General features: G+C 37.1%; 2 protein-coding genes across 11 annotated transcripts in view; one reads left to right on the top strand and one right to left on the bottom strand.

Annotated features, from left to right (window-relative positions):
• METTL8 (methyltransferase like 8) overlaps positions 1–3,527 on the bottom strand; it is a 27,496-nt gene extending 23,969 nt beyond the window's left edge. For 3 of the 8 annotated variants that reach the window (XM_021400039.1, XM_021400044.1, XM_021400048.1), the window contains exons 1-2: positions 3,282–3,527; positions 2,671–2,774 (exon numbers count right to left, since the gene is read on the bottom strand). In XM_021400039.1, coding sequence (XP_021255714.1) covers positions 2,671–2,675 — 5 coding nt within the window. In that variant the 5' untranslated portion in view covers positions 2,676–2,774; positions 3,282–3,527. Of the gene's footprint in view, positions 1–10; positions 172–2,670; positions 2,775–2,857; positions 3,257–3,281 lie in introns of those variants that run through there. The other 5 variants (XM_021400045.1, XM_021400046.1, XM_021400040.1 and 2 more) reach the window with 5 other exon arrangements.
• DCAF17 (DDB1 and CUL4 associated factor 17) lies at positions 3,511–21,892 on the top strand. 3 transcript variants are annotated; one of them, XR_002439735.1, is made up of 14 exons: positions 3,511–3,657; positions 4,810–4,913; positions 5,737–5,827; positions 7,388–7,527; positions 8,655–8,733; positions 8,901–8,990; positions 11,021–11,128; positions 11,635–11,740; positions 15,263–15,405; positions 16,720–16,829; positions 17,234–17,321; positions 18,909–18,992; positions 19,673–19,844; positions 20,241–20,377. XR_002439735.1 is itself a non-coding variant. In XM_021400034.1 (14 exons), exons 1-14 carry the CDS (start codon positions 3,511–3,513, stop codon positions 21,374–21,376), a joined length of 1,635 nt encoding a protein of 544 aa, XP_021255709.1. In that variant the 3' UTR covers positions 21,377–21,892. The 3 variants fall into 3 exon arrangements, 2 of the variants coding, with proteins under 2 accessions (XP_021255709.1, XP_021255708.1); XM_021400034.1 differs by lacking the exon at positions 19,673–19,844 and adding an exon at positions 21,188–21,892 and having other exon boundaries at positions 20,241–20,396; XM_021400033.1 differs by lacking the exon at positions 19,673–19,844 and adding an exon at positions 21,188–21,892 and having other exon boundaries at positions 20,241–20,417.

Genomic DNA, 21,892 nt, shown 5'->3' with positions numbered 1-21,892 from the left:
AATGACTCACTTAAAAAACAGTGTCCAGTTGAAACACAAGATATTTTGAAACCTCTCAAACTCAGCACATCTAAAACTCTCAACTGTTTTTCTTTCTTGTGCATCTTATCACTGGGAATAATGCAGCCGTCCCCGTGGGCACACAGCAACTTTCAGAAAGTACTTCACTGACTACATCAAAAGGAAAACAAAAAATATTTTGGTTAATAAGAAGAAACAAAATACTACTCTGACTTCTGTAGGGCAACACAGTTAACATCGGTTAAAAAGCAACAGCAGATACAAACAAACAAAACTCAACCAACCAACCAACCAACCAGCAGATGTAGTTTTAACCACATATACAAAAATGTTAAGTAAGAAAAATCTGTTCCTAAACTACCTTTCAGGTAGTTTGTACAAACAGGTTGAGAAAAGAATAAATAGGTTAAATGAGGGCAATGGGAGATAGGGATGACAGAAATTTTTTTTTTCCTGAAAAAATTTACTCAAACCATCACACATCCAGGAAATAGCAACTTAGCTTGAAGGTACATTATTTGGGATAAAATACACAGGTACCTATATAATGGACTATTTTTAGGGACAAGCAGAGAGCTAAAAATCTTTGAGGGTTTAAAAATATTATTACTATTTAATTTCCTAATTTGGAGAATTGCCACTATTCTCCCTCAATATTCCTGTTGAAATTATTCTGCAACATAAACCATTTTTGCAATATCTTAAAAAAACATGAGCTTTATTATTAGCTTTATTCTTTTATTTTTAAGAAACAATCACTGCACCATTCCCACAAAAAGGGGAAAATGTGTTCTTCAATTGAGACTATGAACTGCAACATTTGTTCACACTGGCATATGCATCTAATTATCTGGGAAGACACTGGAAGCAAAGAAAGCTTTATTCCCAATACTGAGGGAATCAACTACAATCTTTAATGTTTTTAAGGTAATGAAAACAGTTAAAAATGCAGCTAAAGATAAAATAATGGCAACTGTAAGATCAGAGACATGAATAGCCAATAACAAAGAACGGAATGGTTACTTCAGAAATAGAGGTGCATTTTATTTACTAAATCTTTAATCAGTGTGAGTGCCATGAACATGAAACAACTAACAAAAGTGTTTTACCTGAATTAATGGTATGTATGAATATATGGAGTCCAATTCTTAAATTGCTGTAAGCGACTAATGTAATCAGCCCCATCCTAAACTAACTTGAGCTCCTTCTTCTTTTACTTGACATGGCAGGTGATAAACAATTCTTGCAGAAGCTTGTCCCCCAAATGCAGTGATTCTATCAACACTTTATATGTATATAAATATATATATAATATATGTATATATTTGGAAGATTTTGTTTTGACCAGGACAAATGTTTTGTTGAAACTGTACCATTACAATTTATAACGTACATGTTCCAGCTTCACAGTCAAAGACTATTTTGACTTTAAAATGAAGCTTCCGTAAGGAATTTTAACTGAAAAATATACCTCAATTTGTGAAAAATACTTTCATTCTAGCTGAAGCTAAAAATATATTTTGATATCCTAGAATCATTTTTGGAAAGGAATTTCCATTTTGTGCTAAATTTATTTACAATACGATTTTCAGATTTGATTGTTCTGCTACTTCGTGTTTGTAACACCAACTAAAGGCATGCTCAGAGATCACATAACTATAAATATTACTGAAGTTAGGAAGATACCGTTCACTCAGTACAAATTTCTTGAATATTGAAACAAAGACACAAATTCACACACAATTCTTTAGGTTACAATCCTGCAAAAAGCCATCCATTTGTTTCACTTTACAGATAAGTTGTTTTCCCAAATATCAGACTGTTTGTAAGGACTTTTTGTATGGGATTTAAATACTTAAGTATTCTGCACAATCCTTTACTGTACTGTCTGCTCATTTTCTCTGTTTTTCCCTGTTTTTTCTTGAGATAATTCAACACATCTTTTTTTTTTTCTTATTTATCCATCAGAATATAACACAAAACTGATTTACTGAACTCATCTATTTCCAAGGTTAACATAAAGAGGAAGTCATCGGTGATAAATACAACTCAGAGCAAAGGGTTCCTGGTTAACCTGTGCACCCTCTGCTGGCTGGTGCTTAGGTATGTGAAAATGTACATGTTTACAAATACATGCTTACTGTGCATGTAAGTCTCCAAGTACATCTTTCAAACAGCACAACTGTTTTTCAACCCTACTTTCTACGAAATAATGAACACATAACTTTATCAACAAACCAAAGATGAGTTGTCTCAACACAAAACACATTTTTCCTCTTTTTAAGGATGCTGCTGAGAACTGAAACAGCAACATGGATTTCACTGATCTGTAACTTACACTGACCGCCCTTATTTAATTACATCTCTGGAAGACCCTGGATGTCTGCATGGACTTTGCCACCCCTAAGGTCACCACCAATGCGCAGAGCCACTTGAGCACCCTACCCTACCCCACCCTGCTCACCAGTGGGGCAACCACAACTGCCCCACCTGCACCTTTTGCTGCTGCACCCAAACACTGCCGATGCACCACAGCATCACAGCCTTGGACTCTCATTGCTGTTACAGTACCAGAGAAGGCGCCAGGACCTGCTCAGGGATCCTGGAGAACAGACACAGAAACACAAAGACTAGCAGCTTGCACATTACCCCATTTAGGCCTGTGGAGGAAGGAACACGAGCTTGTCCCCAGACGTCCAGTTTCTCTGCTGGCAAATGCTGCTGCTGATGGTGACAACTTTTGGGATGCAGCTCTAAAAAAAATAATAAGTATCACACAACTCAGGGAGCAGAGCCCAGAAATACGGAGTTTTAAACAACCTCCTCTGCTCCCTACCCGCACCAGGGCACTCGCTGCCCCAGTCGCTGAGGTGAGTGCTGCTGCACACCCTGCAGAGCAGCCCGGCTCGGCCCACGCTCTAGCACCCACAGATGGAAAGCGAGGAGACACGAGCTTCGGCTGCAGTTTCTTCTTTTGACTCAAGTATCTCTCACAAAACTCTCCTGCCTTTTACTGACAGAATCTCGAGTGGAATTCTTTCCTTTACACCTCCGCATGCCGCCGCGCGTTGCACTCACTTCAGTCCCTCAGAGCGGCGACCGGAGGTCACAGCGGCAGCGGCGGGCGGACTCGGAGCCCCGAGGCCTCTCCCCGCGAGCCCCCCCCGCCTCCCCCCGCGGGCAGCTCCGGCCCCTCAGGCGCGGTGCGGGAGGCGCGGTCCCGGTGCGCCGCCGAATTCCGCCGCGGAGAACTACAGTACCCGGCGGGCCGCGGGGCGGGCAGCGGCGCTCCGGGTAACGCGTCCCCGCAGCCAGTGTCGAGGCGCTTCGGGTCCTCCGCTCCCCGTGCCGGCCGGGTGGTTCCGGTGTGCGCTCCCCGGCGTGGAGGGCTCGCTCCGGCCTTTCCCTGCTCCGCGTTCTCTGGCGCTGGGCGGACCGAGGTGGCCTCTCCGGGCGGGCCGCGAGGCCAGATCTGCCCGAGCGCCGGGGATGTGCCCCGCCGCCGCCGGGAGGGCCGCGCCGCGGGCGCCCAACGTGTGCCGCCTGCTCGGCCGCAGGGCCTGCGGGTTCTACGCCCGGGACGCCGGCGTGGCCTTCCGGAAGAACATGGGGCTCCTGAGAACCATCCTCTGCCTGGTAAGGGCGGCGCGGGCGGGACGCGGGTGTTTCGGAAGGCGCTGGGTCTGGGGAGGTAGCAAGTCTGGGGATGGAAAAATACAAGAGTGTAGCTAAGAGAGTTAGAAATAGTTACATGTATTTCATGAGACTCAGACCTAGAAACGTACGGAGTACGGTGGTGAAGAAACAGCAGAAGTGCTTGTAAATCTCATGTTCACGTTAGGAATTGCCTCTTATGAGATTTTATATTGCTTCTTTCATCCCTTAAGATGGTTAATATAAAATTCGTAACGTTTTAGGGAGCTCTTAAAGGAAAATAAGAAAATCAGCAGAGCTCTGCAGGGAAACAAACATGCCCTTAATGTGTCAGTGACATTTCTGTTACGGAAATATGTAAGTTATGCCAATTGTAGACTAAATGTGATTTGGTTTAGGAATGATTACTGCTGATGTACAGTAGCTGACAGACTCGCACTGAAAGCCAGTGTGTGGCAGCCAGCGGGCAGCTGTGTTACAGCTGACTTCTAGTAAATGTACTGCCCGATAAAGCGGCCCTTAATGCAGCCAGGTGTACGGGCACGTGGGGGCAGAGTCCCTCTGACCTACACAAATGCTTATGTTCTCTCGGACTGTGTTAGGGGTATAGAGCTGTTGGTGTCTGCAGTACACGCATGTAACTTCATCTGTGTGAGAAGATTATGCCACTTCTGGCTGACGTTGCAAATAACGGTACAAACAGCCTTTTCTACCTTTCATACTAATCACCAAGAGTTAAATGGAAGCAATGCTCAGTAAATTCAATTACTTACACATAAAAGAGAGTTACATGCATATTTACACACTGGGGGATTTTATCCTTGATTTAAAACATTTACATTAAAATTGCCAATTCTAATGGAGGCAAGTTAACAACAAAATGTCCATTGCATACGCTGTACATAAGCTAGTAAAGAGATACTTACTTTTAGTTTTTAAAAGAGAGAAGTCTTCTCTAAATAAGTGTTTTGTTTAAAAAAAAAAAAAAACAACCCAACAGAATCGCACAACAGGAAAGGTTCAGTTAAATTCAGTTATCGAGATGCAGGAGCTACGAATTTTCCAAATGCCATTTTTTTCACAAGTCCATCACTTGTGAATAATAATTGTGTTAATAACCTCTGTCCGTTTCAGGAAAGTACTAAATTCAAGAATGTTTGGACGACTCATTCTGCATCTCCTATTGCTTATGAAAGAGGAAGAATTTACTTAGACAACTACCAGTGCTGTATTAGCAGGTAATACACTTACAGTTAAAAGTTGACCCTGGCTTACAGTTTTAACACCGTGACTGTTTGAGACATATAGCAAACTTTACTCATCTCAATAGCCCCTGTGAGTTGAGTGGAATTTACTTTTGAGCAGATCAGTTCTCTGACATACTTTCCTGTTCCATGAATGCTGCAGAGGCACAGCTCAAAAGCAGCACAGGGCAGGGTAGGGGACGGCGGGTCCCGCTCACACCAGTCCTCGTCCTCGCCCATCCCACTTGGGAAAGAAGGAGCAGGGACTAGGAGAACTGTTATAAGCCATGGTCAGAACAATATTGAGACAGTGCCATGTAGAACATAAAAGACAAACGTCTTTGAAGGTTTATCTTTGTCTCAGCTTCTCCCTAAGGGGAAAACTGTGCACGCTGTGAAGATTTTATGCTAGTATCAGGTTTTTAAAAATATTTGTACATTATGCCATGCCTTTATACTGTAAAAGGGAACACTGGAAGTGCTTTAGAGGAAGGTTTCAATATGATTCTTAGTTTCTGGAATATGCTTTCTTGTTAATGGGTATTACTAAAGTAAAAACATTACTATTAAGTATATCTTGTATTGCTAGCTTTAACAAAAACTTAGAAACGGTTCGGTTTTAGGTATTACTTTATACTGCATTTGTTTATAGGCCTTACTTTGAGATCAATTTCCGATAGCATTTACAAAGGAAAATAAAGGCTTTTAGATTTCTGACTTACCTAAAGAGGTAGGATTTATAAAAGTGTATGAAAGTACTTGTTGATGGGAAGTAGTTTATAAAGTAAACTAATGATTAGCAATCATTTTCCTCCAGCATTGCACAAGAGCCAAGAATACTTTATCAAAAGCCAAAGTGTTCTAAGTCAGAAAAAATAGAAGATGCTTTATTATTGGAATGCCCACTGGTAAGATTACTTTTTACTGGAGCGTTGTTTTGCAAAAACAAATTAATATCTTTCAGAGGAACAGATTTAGAACAGAGCATTCTTTCCCTGTTAACTGTTTTTGTCAACTTTTTTTGTGAGTTAAGTCATTCAAGGTTTGCAACATATGGTTATTTTGACAGAATGTATGCTTAGAGGTACACTCTGAATTTTTCAACAGTGCATTTAAATGCTTTTTCATGAACATCTGTGGAAGATTTTAAAAACTGTGCCTTTATGCTTATGCAACTCAGTTCTAATTCCTTACAACATAAATTCTGTTTTAATTGTTTATTTATTTTTGAGTTATCAAGGGCAGTAGATGGGAGTTTTGTTTCTTTTTTTACCAGATGTTAACAATTTATATATTTAAAAAGACCTATTGAAGTAACTCTGTCCACAAGCTATTCTGCTCCTTCTAGTTAATTATCTAATTTTCCTCCTTTCTTCCCTTACGTTCATAGATACTCATACATAAATAGTCTTGCTGCAGTATTTAGACTGAAGCTTGTTCTGTTTTCTCTCAAAAAAGGTAAATTTTAAGAAAAGTTAGTCACTTCAATTAGCCATTTTTCATTGAGCAGTCTAAAGAGAGGGAAAAGTATTTCTTCATTCATTGGTTATTTTGCTTGGTTTGAAACGCCTGATTCACCTGATGGAATTTTAATCTATAATATTTTGTACTTGGGAGCACCCTGCTGGGATGTAGACTAGAACATATGAGGAAAGAGAAATGAAAAATGCAATCAGTATTTCTATATTGTTCTTCTTACTGCCTATGGTATAGTAATATCATGCAATTTGAATATCTTTTAGTTCTCTGTTCATTGCTATTACAAATGGATTATCCATTTGACTTCAAACTGACAGTCTTTTCCATAGCTGTAAAATCTTGATGCATTTGATGCCACACAGTTAGATTTCTAATCTTTTGTCTTCGTGGGATACATTTTTGTGTTTATTTTTTTCTGAAGCAACTAATAGTTGTAATATAATTGGACTGTTTCATAAGAAGAGGTCCTTATGGGTGCTCATATATGTACTGGTTTAGCTTGGTTCTAAGCTTTAAGAGCTTAGTCTCCTTAGGCTATTTGTAAAGAATATTTCCCCTTCTAGAGGATTTTTCCACTTGTGGAAAAAATTGTGTCCACAGAACCTAGGAATATTATTTCCATATTTCAGGTGCCAAAAGTAAGCGGTTACTGTTGAGTTACCACTCAGCTATTTATTCTGCAGTACTTATAAAATGTTCTCAAGAAGATTGATATCAGCTGTATTGATAAGCAGTTATACTTCATTTATGCAAGGAAAGGAAGGCATAAAAGATGTATTTTCTAGAAAAAAGTAATTACCTTGCAAAAAGTGTGACATCAAATTAATTATGTAACAGTCAGCTGACTGTTTAGCACAGGCATGAGCTTAGAGATTCCTATGTGATTAGCAGAAGGTCTCCACATTTTTAGGAATGTGTATTTATTTCTGCCTTTTTGTTATGTGATGTCATGGTACAAACTTGTTTATGATAACCTTTTTGTTACACAGGGGGAAATGCTACCAAATCCATCAGACTATAAACCTTCCCTTATAGTCTTAACAGTGCAGAACTGGATTCTGCGTCTCTCTGCTGATAGTGGGGAAATACTGGAAAAAGTATACCTTGCGGGTTCCTGCTGCAAATTCAGGTATTAAACATTGGCTAGGGTTTATATAGCTAACAGTCATTCGTATTAAACTGCAGAGGAATCATGTTTATTTTGCAGTATAGTAAGCTGTCCAGTTTCTGTGCATTCAGAAAATCTTGTTTTGTTGATTCCTGTGGCAGGGCAACCTCTACAATAACTAGCCAAAAGACTATAAAAAATATTTTTAATTGGAGGAAATTTACTGCAAATACAATGCAAAGAGCAGGGAAAAAAGAGTGAAGCCCCAAGTTCCTGATCAAACTTTACCATGTTTTCCCAGATTTTTTATTGCTGCTGGTGATTGAATGTGATGCAAATAGATTACCTTAAAATGCTCCCTGCAGATCAGAGGATGCATAGTTTTTTGATATCTTAGAGTGAAAGACAGCTCGTAAAACCTTAGGAACCCAATCATCCTCAGGTCTGTTTGTTGAGCAGTTTTCCTGGTGTGTTGCTCCTGCTCTCTGTTTACTTTAGAATCACTTCAGCAACTTAAGTACTGCAGTCTCAAATTTGGTATCAAGTTACACAAAAGCAACACCAAAAAAAAAAAACAACAAACAGGCTACTGTGGGCTTTTCTCTGATGATTTTATAGCCTTTGATAGTGCAATAGCAACATACCAGCAGAAAACCTCTAAGAACTGCAAAGCAAACTTCATAAAACATAAGAAAAATATGTTTAAAGGTTAAAGTAAGCAGTTTTTAACTTACAAACATTCTTCTCTATAGGGTATCCATTTTATTCTTAAAAGCACAGCAGTTACTGCTTCTGGCAAGGTTCATAGTTTTTTGAGTTCTTAGAAGTAATGATCTTTGTTAGACTGAAGGATAAGAAAACAGTGATTTGTGAAGGGAAGGAATAAAAATAAGACAGTAATGTTCATACTTTCAGAAGTTTTCTCACAACTCTGTAAGGAATAAGCTGTTCTTGGCATCTACTCCAATGGCTTTTGCATTATTGCAAACGGCAAACAACTCAGGTGCCTTTCCCAAATCAGATACTGAACAGTTTGCCTGGACACAGGGATCTGCCTAATTACAATAGATTATATTTTGCAGGAAATAATGTATTTCTTATTAAATGAATTTACAGTGATTAAGATAGGTCTTCCTTATCACAAATAGGTACCTAAGTTGGGATACTCCTCAAGAGGTAATGGTTGTGAAGTCAGCTCAGAATAAACTCCCTGCAGCAGCACGGCAGGTAAGTTTGTTGAAAAACTGTTCTTAAATTTTTACAAAGTCAATCACAAATTTACAAGGACAGATACAGAGACATTATGCTTTGCTGCTATGGTAGAAGATGAAGATATCCTACCGCCAGTAAATGCCTCAAGTAGAATGTGTGTTCGGTGTTTTTTTCTTTCCCAGGCAGGTATCCAACAGTCTGTACTGTTCCATCTTGCTGTGTTCCAAGTTTTGCCTCTGTCATTTATTGGAATGCTAGAAATAAACAAAAAGGTAAGTTTAATCTGTACTGTAGTTGTATGAGAGACATTATTTAGAAAATTGTCCCATGATTTCAGAAGTCATACTCAATGTTTCAGGACACTACTTTTTTAATGAGCAGTGATGTTCTTTTAGTGTCTGATGGTGGGAAGCATTGGGGGAAGAATCTTAATTCCAGAAGAGAAGATGCTAATGAATTGTTACTGGGTTACTCCTTGATGGGTTGAACTTTAATTCTTACAATTGCTGTAATTAAAGGCCAGAGAAATGTAGAATATAGTATTCTTTTCACTTCTTCACACATAGATATGCTTCTGACCCACTTCTATTAATAGTCTATGATTCTATATACAGCTAAAAATGATTCATACTTGTATCATCATAGATACCGAATGGTAAAATATAAATACATGTCTTTATCAGACAAGAGGAAACAATCCTTCTGAGGTTGGTTTGTGACCTTCTACGTAAGCATATACTTAGAAGGCCAAGCAGGATGGAAATTTTAGAGTTCTGGTTAAAAAAATATTTTAAGTCATGGGTGTTCTAGATAAATCTTACAAGTGGAACAGTATGAACATGCAGAGTCTGTCTTCAAAGTTCTGTGAGCTACGGTCTCATTTGGGGTCCAGAGTTACCAGCGGGTTTTAGCCCATGCTGGGTTCAGCTAAGGCTGGAAACTGGAAGAGGAGGTTTAACCATTTTTTATTTGGGCCTGTGAAAAGTTTAGGGGCACTCTTCTGTTTAAAATTAACATTTATGACTGGAAAGCACAAATTTTACCAGTATCAAGGGTATTCTCCATCTGTGTAAGAATGGCATGCTGGATTCTTCACGGTCATAGCAGGCAAAATGTATTAAGAAAGTACTTCTTCAATTAGGCCTACGCTGTTTATGAGAGTAACTGTTATTACTAGGAATAAGGTCAGGGTAGAATTTGGAATTTAAGAATATGCTCATCCAAGGAAATAACTAGTGAATGCAATGCTAAACCTGATATGGATCAGTTGGGTGTAACTGTTACATTACAGTTAGGATTAGGGTTACTCTTGAATACCACAGAATGCACCTAATGCAACAGCTTTACTGAGATGGTACACCACAATAAAGTCGGAGTTCAGACTGGAACTTTTTATCCTTTATGTCAAGGTTAAGAGAATTTGGGCTGGAAGACACTAGGACCTAAGCTAATAATTTCAACAGGAAAAAAAAAAAGAAGCAGCAGCAAGGTCTCAGAGGTGAATTTATCTTTCAGGACCAAACTGAAAGATATGGGTAAGAACTAGGAGTATTGCAGCATTTGGGTTTCTTTTCTTTAATTGATTTTAAGCTTGTTTTAATTGCTTTTTCACACAGTTATTCTGAATTTTTAAAAAAATGAAAACTCTAGTCTTCCAAACATCTCAGTATGAAAAAGTTACCAACTTCACACGCTGTCATTAAATATTAAGAACAAGTTTGTTCATTGTTTCTTTTCAGTGGAGATGCTCTAAAGAGTAGCACAAATGAATACTGCATAATCAGTGAAGGGGTAATCGACTTTTCGTATATGTGTCTAATTTGGATTTGGAGAGCATCTGTACTCTGACAGCTGGATGGTGTACTTTTAGTACAGCTGTACGCAGTCACAGAGGCATGATTCAACTAGAATTTTACCCTGGTGATGGAGAGGTTGTGCAATCAGTACTTTTGGATCGAACTGTTAGCTTTCCTATTGACTTCCTGTGGGATGCTGGGCAATAAAATCTATTCATGTCTTGTAATAGCTCGGTAACGTGATATGAAGACATACTGAGAATTAATTAGAGAATAAATGCTCTTGTAGAATGTGATTTACCTGACACCAGATGTTACTGCAGTGCAAAGTATTACAGAAACTCAGCAGAACAGATGAGGCACAGAAACCTTCTTAAACTAAAACTTTGGTTATAGGTTTTGGTAAGAGTCAGAAAGGAACCTGATTACTGAGATTATACCCTTAATTTTGCATTTTGCATTCTCTCAATTATTCCTTCTTTAATAAAATATTTTTCTTTTTACAGATATTTGGTAACAATGTGACAGATGTTGCTATTTCTAATGGAATCCTGATTGTAATGTATAGCATGGGTTTGGTCAGGCTCTATAACTTCCAGGCCATCTCTGAACAGGTAATGTGAATTTTTTTCATATAGTCCATGCTATTTTGTGGCAACAAACCATTAATATACCTGTAACACCACACAGGTACATGGGGTTTGTGTCAAAGGATAGAGTTCTTGCCTAAATCTATTTACAGTTTGAAGATATGAATTGATGCACTATCAGAAAATTCTAGCTATGCCAGTCACAGGAGGCAAAAAATATGAGAAACAGGGTAGAACAGGCATTTCAACACATGCTAGACCAGAGCGTGCTGCTTTTTATGCACAGTCTGTAGTTACAAAAGAAAATGTTATGGTTAGAAAATGATGGGCATGGAAGTTTGTTTGATCTGAAACTGAACTACAGTGAAGCTTTTAAGTTTACCTTCTTCCCATAAAAAATCAGACGTTAATTCAAAATAAGACTAAAAGCAGCATCTAACAAGATAAAGAATGCAGTAGTAATGGAGCACTCAAACAAAAAAGCAAGTAAATATGCATCAATAAAACTGAACCGTTCTGCATTATTTTAGTTCATGGAACAGCCCTTTGACTTGGGATGTGAATTCAATTGGAATGGTGAAGTGGGAGTTGTGGGAAAGTATCCATTTGGTCTTCCGTGTAACATTAAAATAACAGGTATTTATGATCTTTGTATTATCTTGGCGTATGTATAGCAGGGGGGTTGGAACTAGATGATCTTAAAAGTCTCTTCCAACCCAAACCATTCTATGACTCTGTGATTCTATGTGGTTTATTTATGACTTTTTAGCACCAAGAACATTAAAATTACTGTCATGTTGTGCTGTTGCTGTATTTCTGGGTTCATTATAGTAAAATGCTTTTCTTTACTTTTAATTGCAAGAATTAATTAAATAGCACCCAGCCTGAGCCTTTCCATGATCCTGTGATCCTGTGACTTGCCTAGAAAATTAGTACAGCAGGTAATCTATTTGAAAAACTTCTCAAGTAACACATGAAGTGAAAGCACCCTCCTTATTTTTGAGAGAACTTCTCATGGAAAGAGGAAGGGCTAGAACAGCTGTTATTAATACTTAGGAACTGTGTACAGCACATAAGCAAAAGATGAGAGAAAACTTAACCTGCAGAGAGAATTAAGTAAGATAGAATGTAGCTTGTCCAAATTGCATTTTGATGTTTCTAACTGTTGGAAATGTGCCAGTTTCAGTAAGTTTAATTCCAGAGGAAAGAAGAAATTATATCTTAAAAACAATCCTCATGCCTCAATTCACTAACTTATGAATGTTCTGCTTTATGTAATGACTTTAATTTCTTTGAAACCTAACATTCATCTGTACTGGTGCCTCCGACATTAGAATTTGATAATAAGGATCTTAATAAATGACCAAAGCCTGTGAAACTTTCTTTTTCCCTCTAAAAATTCTGAAGTTCAAGTGAGACAATTGAGGGGGGAGTAAATTTCACCAAAATCAAATAATGCATCCTTTTTCCCTTTAATTCTGAAAGTTTTTGTAGTAAATATTTTATAGGAGACCGTCCCCATAAAATGTTTTTCATCTTTATGTTTACAAGCATTAGATAATAGCAGACAAACCAAAACTGATTCATATAAACTTGAGGAAATGTGAAAAGATAAAATGGAGAATTGATAGTTAAAGCTTTCAAATACAGTGCAATGGTTTATCAAAACAAGAGTGCTAGGCTACTGTAGTTGATGTCTCCTTATTTCTCTTTATTTTCCTCTCTGTCTGCTAAACCAGGATGTGATGCTATAGTCCCTGTGGAAAACACAATGGGAGCTTAGAAAGGAATTCTGCAGTAGATATGTTCTCATGTCTTATGAATTGGTTTAGTTTTTGGTTTTCATATTTAAAACCAATGTGTTGGGGGAGAAATGTTTTTGATCTTGAATTATATTTAAAATTTTGTGGTTAGGAAATTTTGAACTTAGATGAACATTTGCCATGGCTGCTGTTTTGCAGATAGTTGCATTCCTGTGGTTTTGAAGCTGTTTCTCTTTTAAGAAAGAGAAATGGCCGACTGTAATGTAATGCTTCAGTGAGTGAGATTTTTAACAGTTTCAGAGTTTAAACGTGCATTTACTGTAATTTAACTGTTCAGAATTTTCCTGCTTATTTAGCCCTAGCCTCCCTACAGAAATTGCCAGAAGGGATGGCAATCAATATGATGCTATTTTTATGGTGTATGAGGTACCCAAGAGGAAGTGTAAAGAGATAAAAACACATGGGTTACTATGTACCTACCACAACTTTTATAACTATTGACTGGTAAGAAATTTAATTTTGGTCACGGTGGAAAGAAAAGGTAACTATAAGTCTTCACCTTGTCACCTTCTGAAGGACCAGAATGTAAAATTATAATCTGATTATCATAGAATTCAGTAATTTCAATTAAAAAAACAGAGAAGATATTTTGCTCAATTTTCTTTTCCACAACAAATTAGAACAAATACATATTAGTGCTGCCAGGAACAACTTTATGGCTTATGTTTAGTTGAGACTTGAGAGTTTTAAGGAAATGAACAAAGAGGTTCAAACTAGAGACTGAAAACTGGCATTGCTAGGGGAAGGACTCAGGAATAAGGAAAACAAAATGTTGAGCAACAGAGCAAGTGACACATAACTGTGATGGGGAGTTGAGGCAGCAGAGTCACACTACTGCAGAGGTGGCTGCAGTCTTAGAATTTTTTGGCAAAAGAGCATAAAAAGAAAAGCATATCTTAGCAGCAGCCTGTACTGCTTAGGATGCCTGTATTATTGGGGAAAAAAAACCATTTAAATCTATCATTTAGTCCATCCAGTAGAACTTTTGATGGGCCTTATTATATATTCATTATTTAAAATGAAAAGTCTACAAAGTGAAATGTTACAAGTTTTCTTGACCTATTTTTCATTTTCTGACAGATGTTAATACTTGCAGGTCCTCTGCATATGCCTCCATCCTCAACATTCCCCACACTTTCTATCTCAGTTTTCATAAACCATATACTTTGCTACATCTCACACAGAGTCCCCCATTCCCTATGTATTAGTCCAAAAGACAACTAAGAAGACAGCCTTTCTCCAGCTCAGGAAAGACTTAATTTCCATGGATAGTAAAGTGATTCCTTTCAGTATAAAGGGCTATGTTCTGAGAAACATGAAGGAAAAAGTGGGAAGCGCTGTATAACCATAATGGCTGATGTCCTACAAAATCTTGGCACCATCAGCTATAGTCTGGTTAGTTATCTAGACTAAGCAGGGCAAGGACAGGTCAAAATTTGGATCAGACTCTTGGGAAAAAGAAAGTCCGGATAAGAACCTTGCCCTCCTCACAATAATTCAGCTTGAGTATTTATATTCTGCCTGTTTAAATGCCCTCAGTAACTGCAGATTTCCTCCACGTTTTCTAATTTTTTCTAATAAGCATTTCTCTGTGCTGTTAAAAAGAACTGTTCTTTCATTTTAAAATTGATGGAGTCATAGCAGCTGTAGAAGTTGCTTTTATTTAGTTATAAAGTTTTGTAGAGGCCGTTTCTTTCCAAGACGCTTTTCTCGTTTAGTACACAGAATATTTGTATGAATGGCGTGTTACATCTGTCTAATTTATCCCAACTGAACTGAAGATAGAACTAGACTCCTTTTGCCATTAATTACAAGAATTCTTCGATTTTTGTGGGTTTTTTTTATGAACTCAGCTACAGATTGAATTCATTGTGGTCCACGTTATTTTGTTGTATTACACAAAAGGAGATTTAGCTATTTAGTACTATTTTTCTGAAGAGAATAGTGATCTTTTTGATATGCAATTTGATGGCAATTTGATCTGTTCATGTGTATGTCCTCTCTCATTCAGATGAGCTGGACTAATTTTAACTGTTTGCTAAGTCTTTGCTTATCCAGCTCATTTGGAATGAAGTAAGTTAAAGATATCAGGAGAGCAGTTCAGCATAAAGATCTGAGAACTCACTAACTTTCCACAGGGAATTGCAGATGTGTGCCTGGACGCCAGGTGAGGAACTGTCACTGGTGCTAGAAGAATTATAACAGCCAATATATTTCCACTTGTCTTCAAAAGTTCTGAAGAATTAACAGCTTTATTGTAGTTTAGACTTGTAAGGATCAATAGAATTACGATTGTTCTTCTACTAATGGTCTTAACATTACACCATGTTTGCAGATACCCCACCTTTGCTATTTGAAGCATCTTCTCTGGAGAATGCATTTCAAATTGGAGGCTTTCCTTGGCATTATATCATCACACCTAACAAGAAAAAACATAGAGGAGTCTTCCAAATTTGTTCTCTGAAAGACAATGCTTTGGTAATATATTCAGATAGTAGCTTCTCTGAAATAAATGCGTACCACGTTTGTCCTCATCTCTCCTTCTGAGCAATGCTGGAGGTAACAAAGTCTTCATTTTCCAGTGTGGTTCTTTCGCAGAGATCACCCTATAGTGTTCTGTCTGCCATCCAGTGAAGTCATATTTTCTTCTGAATTAGTATTGCTTCTGATATTTCCTTCATCGCAATATAATCGTAGCACTGTCAGTGCTACATAGCATTGTATTCCCAACGTAAAAGTAGAGTCAAGCAGAATCTCATACCTAATTCCTTGTTTGGTAACATCTTAATGCACTTCCAACTGGTCAGCCTACCAATTGGCATTTTAAGAAATTGCAGAATAAGCTTCCTTAATATTTGTGGTTTATCCTTGATTTGTACATTTTCTGTCTCCAGAAAGATTTTATTACTCAGCTTAATCCAGCATCCCTATTTTTTTGTTGTTTTATGTACAATTCATCATATATTCTTTTATTTTGGATCTGCATTTGACTTGAAGGTATTTATATAAACAGTTTCTGGCCTCTTACTTAAGGATTCTTTACTAAAAAACTTCTCATATGTGAATGTTCTTGTCTCTTAGCCTGATCAAATTGGTGATCGTCCTCCTGTCTCTTTTAGCTTCAGAACATCTTTCACAACCACAGCTGAAGATCAGTTTAGATTCAAAGGGACTTGTACAAACCTTTCCCATCTAGTTTTTTTTCTGTGTGGGTTCATGCATTTGAAAATTTGAATGATTAGAGTCAACTAAATTTAACAACAAAAAGCACCTGCCAAAGCATCAAGATTTTGATCAATTTGCATCATTTGCATCTGCAATCACAAGCTACCCTGGGCTTACACACTCCAAAAATATTTGTGCACAACAGAGGCTAAGCCTGATGCTTGAAGCACAAGTTGAAGTTTGGGCTACTATGTTTCCCATGTCCTCTCAGATTACTACAACTGTTTAAGGGCTTGCAGAGTGTAGGTTAAACCCTCATTTTGCACAGTTTTAGGAGAGGCTGGACATACAGTCATGGTACAAAGTCTGCACTTACTGCAAATTTAAAGAAAATTTGAAACAGTTCCATGGAGTATCCTTGAGAATTAGAACTGATGGAGTCTTTATTCCTTTATTCATTTATTTATTTGTTACTTTGTTCCTCTGCCATCTTTTCTGGTCATGTTTATCAAAGTAGTATTTAGAAATCTTCAGAGGTATGTGGAGAAGAGCTGACTATTTCCTCCCTACTTAGATCTGTGAGGCTTTAAGTATAGTAATATTCTAAGCTTTCCCTTCCTTCTTCAGGCAAAAAATGGCATACAAGATATGAAATGCTGTTCACTGGAACCTGATTGGATATATTTCCATCCAGATATGTCGGGCAGAATAATCCATGTGGGACCAAATTTGATAAAGTATGAATCTTTTTTTTTATCTCAAATCTTGTTTTCATTAGGCAGAATGTTGCATAACTGCACAAATTCAGTAGTTTGATGGTCTGTGGGACAAAACACTGTCATCAGTTCCTATAAAGTGGAAAAATTATGAATTTGTCAGAATCGGGAGCCCTGGTAGAAACATCTGCAGATTTCTACATGATGAGCGTGTGCATTGGCAGGCAATGGTAGAATTTAATATGAAAAAAACTTCAGAACAACAGCGTTAAAATTTCAGTGATACACATAGATTATAATTTATTTCAATTTCAGTTATTTCTGATGGTTTTAATATATCTGATCTTTTAGATTAAAAATATAGAAGTACTCTAGTAAATGGATATGAATGTATATTCATTTTGTGATTTTTGTCTCTTTGGTAGAGTCTTGAAACTTAAGGAAGTTGAAAATAATACAGACCAAATAGAAATTGCAGAAGACTTTATAATCATGGCCAACAGAGAAAACTGTGTGAGTTTAACAGGAATTTCTAATATCTGAGATGACAGTGCATAATTTTGAGCAATAAATAGGTGTTGTGAGAATGTATATGAGCAATCACTGTGTTTTATGGGTGTAACTCAAAGCTCTTTGAAAGACACTCCTTGTTTTCATTGGTCTTTTTAAAGCTATATGAAAGAAAATTTGAAAACAAGTTACATTTTCAGGATAGTTTTCTGAATCCTCAAGCTGTTTCTTAAGTTCTCTGCAGTCTTTAAGGTGTGCAATGTAACTGGATCAAACATACTTACAAGACGGTGACAGATTTCCTTCAAATGAAGGTGCCACCAAGGGTAATTTTACTTATGCTCTGCTAAGTTGGTTATACAAATGCTAGGAATATTTTGTCTTGTAACTTATGGTTTAAATCTTTGTAACAGGCAACAGAGACAGTACATTCCTTCAAAAAGTTTGGCTCTCTTCCTTGCTGTGTATACCTGTATACCTTGTGACAAGTTTAGCATTCATGTAACCCTTGGTGAGCCAATTCTGGGCAATAACATAGATAACAGCTCAGGGGAAAAAAAAAAAAAAAGAAAAAAAGAAAAAGATGAGTACTCATTTTGCTTATTTGGTGAGTTGAACTGGAGCTGAAACAGAGGGCCAGAAGAGTAGAGAAAAGTAGAACCACATGGCTAGGGGGTGATCTGAACCTCTGGCAGAATGAGCTGTTAAATCACCTCCGCTGTTTCATGAAATCTTTTAGAGTGCTTTTGTGGTATTCCTATCACAAATGTCGAAAAAGTTCAAAGAGCACACTTAGGAAGAACAGTTTTTGGTAATGCCACGTCATTTTCCTTCAGCATATGAAGTTTATATAAAATGAAGGCTTTTTTTTTTATCATTTATGAGTACTGTAAAGTCCCCAATAGTCAGTGATACTAATTTTGAAGCTTTATTAGAAAAAAAGTTTGTGTATTAAAAATCTATACTCAGGAGTAAAATTTCCATTAAATTCAGAAAGGATAAGCTTTGTCATCTAATGCCTTCGATTATTTAGGAGTTGAGTAGACAACTTTCTGTTGGAATAAAAGCTAAGAAATTAGAGTTGTTTAATCCTGTCTCTGCTCTGCTTTTTACTTTTGACCTCCATTAAGATATCAGTAACCCCAATTTTGAATGTTTCTGGTATTAGTGATACCCAATGAAAGCAGCTGTGGTGGTTTAAGATGCTACTTTGTCTGTCTCCTGGAGTTAAGATTAAGAAGCAAATTGGTGATGACTTAGCTGTCTTCATTCTCATTCCAATATCTTGGCTCCAGTAACTTCTCTTCTAAAAAAAGTGGTAAAGTGGTAGTGGAGAAACTTCGCCACCTCCACAAGAATGAGAATCTGTAACTGAGTAGTTGAACCTCACCTAAAGCCACCAAGTTTGTAAGCCGTCATAAAGAACAGATGGCAGCAATAAGGCTATGTATTGCTAATGAATAAAACAAGATTCCAGAAATTAAAGCAAAGTCAGAAAGCAGAAGGCATGAATTAGATATGTTGTCAAATAGATAAAATCAAACTATAATGCTCTGAAGTCCAGGGCCATTCTTTTTTTTTTCTCCAAAGGTGAACAACTCTGTCACTGTAACATCTTCTGGTCGAGTGGTGAAAAAGCGTCTTAACTTGCTGGATGATGACCCAGAACAAGAGGTAACTGATGTAGTGAGCTTGGATTAAAGAAGTTTAGCAAGACAGAATTCATTCCTGTTACAGTGTTACAGTGCCTGTAACCAGTAGCTGTGTTAATCTTTGAATTCTTTATCCATCTTCTGTGGCTGTATTTGTCTTAACTTCTAGTTAGTTCCTCTCCCCGCCCTTCTACTCTTCCTCATGGTTGGTGTTTGTTCTCCAGATAGCCTGTTTTTGTTTTTTTTTTTTAAGAACTGAGCTTACACCCAGTGACACTGTCAGAATTCAGTGTGACTACAGTGGCACAGAAATTCAGTGTTAGTGTGACAAATCATTACTCTTCTCTCCATTCAAACATTTCCTCCAAAAATTTCTTCCACAGCGTAAAAGATGAGAGGAACGTAATATAAATATCTAAACTATATTTTTTCTACCTGCTACTTTGATTAGATTGCAGGAGAAAGTAATGCTTTGAAGTTACTACTTCTTGAGAGTGCAAATACCACATGGCATGTGCTTCAAGAGGCTTATAAAGAATACAGCTGGAGCTAAAATTGACATAAGTACAACAGTTAAAATTCATCAATTTCTGGAAGTCATTTTTTTTTCTGAGGAAATAGACTTTACTATGATAAAAATACAGGACAGTCCAATATAAGACTTCTGGTGCATAGTTCATTTCTATTCACCTTTTCCAACAGAGTAAAAATTACAGAGTCTGCACACTTTATTTTCTCCCACTTTATTTGTGGTGGCATTACATATTTCTCCTCTACGGAAGAAAAAAAATGGCTTCAATTTAAAGAAGAGAAAAATCATACAGTTTAATCAGTAAAAGAAGTATGTTACCAGATCCATGGCAGCGAGATAGAGGTAAATATGGCAGCTCACATTCTTCACCTTTTGGTCTCAGTTGTTCATTGTTACATTATCTGTGGAGAGAGAGAGCTCTGAACAGAGCATAAAGGTGATTGTGTGAATGGAATTACCCCAGTACAGCCATTCTCTAAAACCAGTAATGATTTTAAGCAATAATGTCTCTAACATGGCTGCTTCAACATAGGGCATGGAGTTCAAATTGTACATTTCTTCAGTAATTTTCAAAGTAATTTTTCTATCACTGACATCAGTTAAGCACCTTGTGCTGGGAAAGATGCTTGTTGGCTGTCAGGCTGGCAAAGTTTTCTTTATGATGCCAGAATACTTTTCAGTTCTTCGGGGAATGTGAAATTGTTTCATATCTAAACTTAAGGCTTTGTTTTTCCTAAGACATTCAAAATTGTAGATTATGAAGATGAATTGGATTTGTTATCCACTGTGGCAGTTACTGAAATAGGAGCTGATGGAAGAGCTCACCTTGATTTACGCTGTAATGAACATGGGATTCTACTTAAGAGTATTCCATTACTGGAATCCTGGGATGTGGTGAGGAGCGTTCCTTTTTTGGTTTGTTTTTTTTTTTGGTTGTTTACACTAACATTTTCTCTTACCTCTTTGCCTACCCTTTTGCATTAATTTTTTGTTCAGATTTGAAATAGAGAGAGAAATTGTGTTGCCATGTGTTACGGATGAGATTTGTACTAAATAACGATCATGACTCAAAAAATTTAAGTATTCCATCGGACAGTAGTTCGTTTATCAGAAGATTATAATTATTTGAAATCAGTGCTTCTTGGTTAGTTGCATCTTTGTTTTTTTCTTTAGTTCTTTCTGAAGTATTTATCAACTTGAATACTCACTGTCTGGATAGTTACATCAGCTTAACTTTACACCTTGTAAATAGTCTCCTTAACTGAACTGCAACTACTCATGCATAGAATTAAGCATGGACCCTGCTGTGTGTATATTTGGAAAGATGCAATGGGCCGCTCATAAAGCCCAAGTTTAGGTACCTGACTTAAATGGTCTCAGTTACTCAGCACTTTTGGTGCCTCTTATAATTGCATGTATAAGCAACTTCAATGCTTTAAATTGTGCTTAGATTCCCAAAAATAAGTACACAGAATACCTTTTAAAACTTTAAAACTGTCTTTTCTTTGAAAGGGCAGACTGTGTGCCTCCACACAAATTTCCTGTCTGATCAGGGAAGTAAACAATGTTATGTATATATACATATATGTATTCCCCTTCCACCTCAAGGAAAACAGTATAGCTATGATACTCTGATCAAGCTGTGGAAATGGAGACTGCAATCAGAATTATTTTTCTCATTTCAGACTTACAGTCATGAAGTTTACTTTGACAGAGATATTGTATTACACATAGAACAGAAGCCTAATAGGAGGTTCAGTTGTTACGTTTACCAAATGGTCTGCGATACTGCAAAAGAAGATGAATGTTCAAGCCATGAAAGAACAGAAAAAGTGTCCTGTAAAAAAGGAGGGAGAATTTTTGAATTTATTTAAGACATAACAACTACAGACTTCAATTTTGATATTATTTAAGGACTTCATATGTATTAATTAGTCAACTATTGTTTTCCAGCCACTTTTTAACACTTTGTACTGTTATACAAGGTTTTATTTTTTTTTTTTCTCTAATATTGTCCTCTTGTCTGTAGCCCATAATGGTTTTTCATATATTCACCACTTCATTAATGCTGGATACAGCATTTCTTGGTTCTCTTTAGCAACTGCACTGAAATACTGAACATCAAGGAGAAAGATGTAGACTTATTGATCATCTACCACCTGCTGCATTCTATCTTAGGTAGTTTTACCTATGCAGTTTTAATACAGGATGTTAAACAAAATGTGTAAACCTGTATAGAATAAAAAATTATATGTAGGACAAAAACAGCAGTTACCATTACACAAAACCAGCAGGAGGATTTTTTCTGATACAGAAAACCATTTGGGTTTTCTAGTTGTGTTTGTTTTGGTTTGAAGAGAAGTATTAATAAATTATGGATGTTTACTGCC

This window comes from Numida meleagris, chromosome 5, assembly GCF_002078875.1.
Source record: "Numida meleagris isolate 19003 breed g44 Domestic line chromosome 5, NumMel1.0, whole genome shotgun sequence".
Taxonomy (NCBI): Eukaryota; Metazoa; Chordata; class Aves; order Galliformes; family Numididae; genus Numida; species Numida meleagris.
The sequence above is the reverse complement of the archived record's forward strand: the minus strand, read 5'-3'. Positions and strand labels throughout refer to the sequence as shown.

What these genes read in the sequence shown, in the direction of transcription:
- DCAF17 (XM_021400033.1), top strand. Translation starts at nt 3,511, where the DNA reads ATGTGCCCCGCCGCCGCCGGGAGGGCCGCGCCGCGGGCGCCCAACGTG. An exon ending in TGAGAACCATCCTCTGCCTG is followed by an intron (nt 3,658 to 4,809) that starts GTAAGGGCGGCG and finishes TGTCCGTTTCAG; the next exon opens with GAAAGTACTAAATTCAAGAA. An exon ending in TGAGGAGCGTTCCTTTTTTG is followed by an intron (nt 20,418 to 21,187) that starts GTTTGTTTTTTT and finishes TTCTCATTTCAG; the next exon opens with ACTTACAGTCATGAAGTTTA.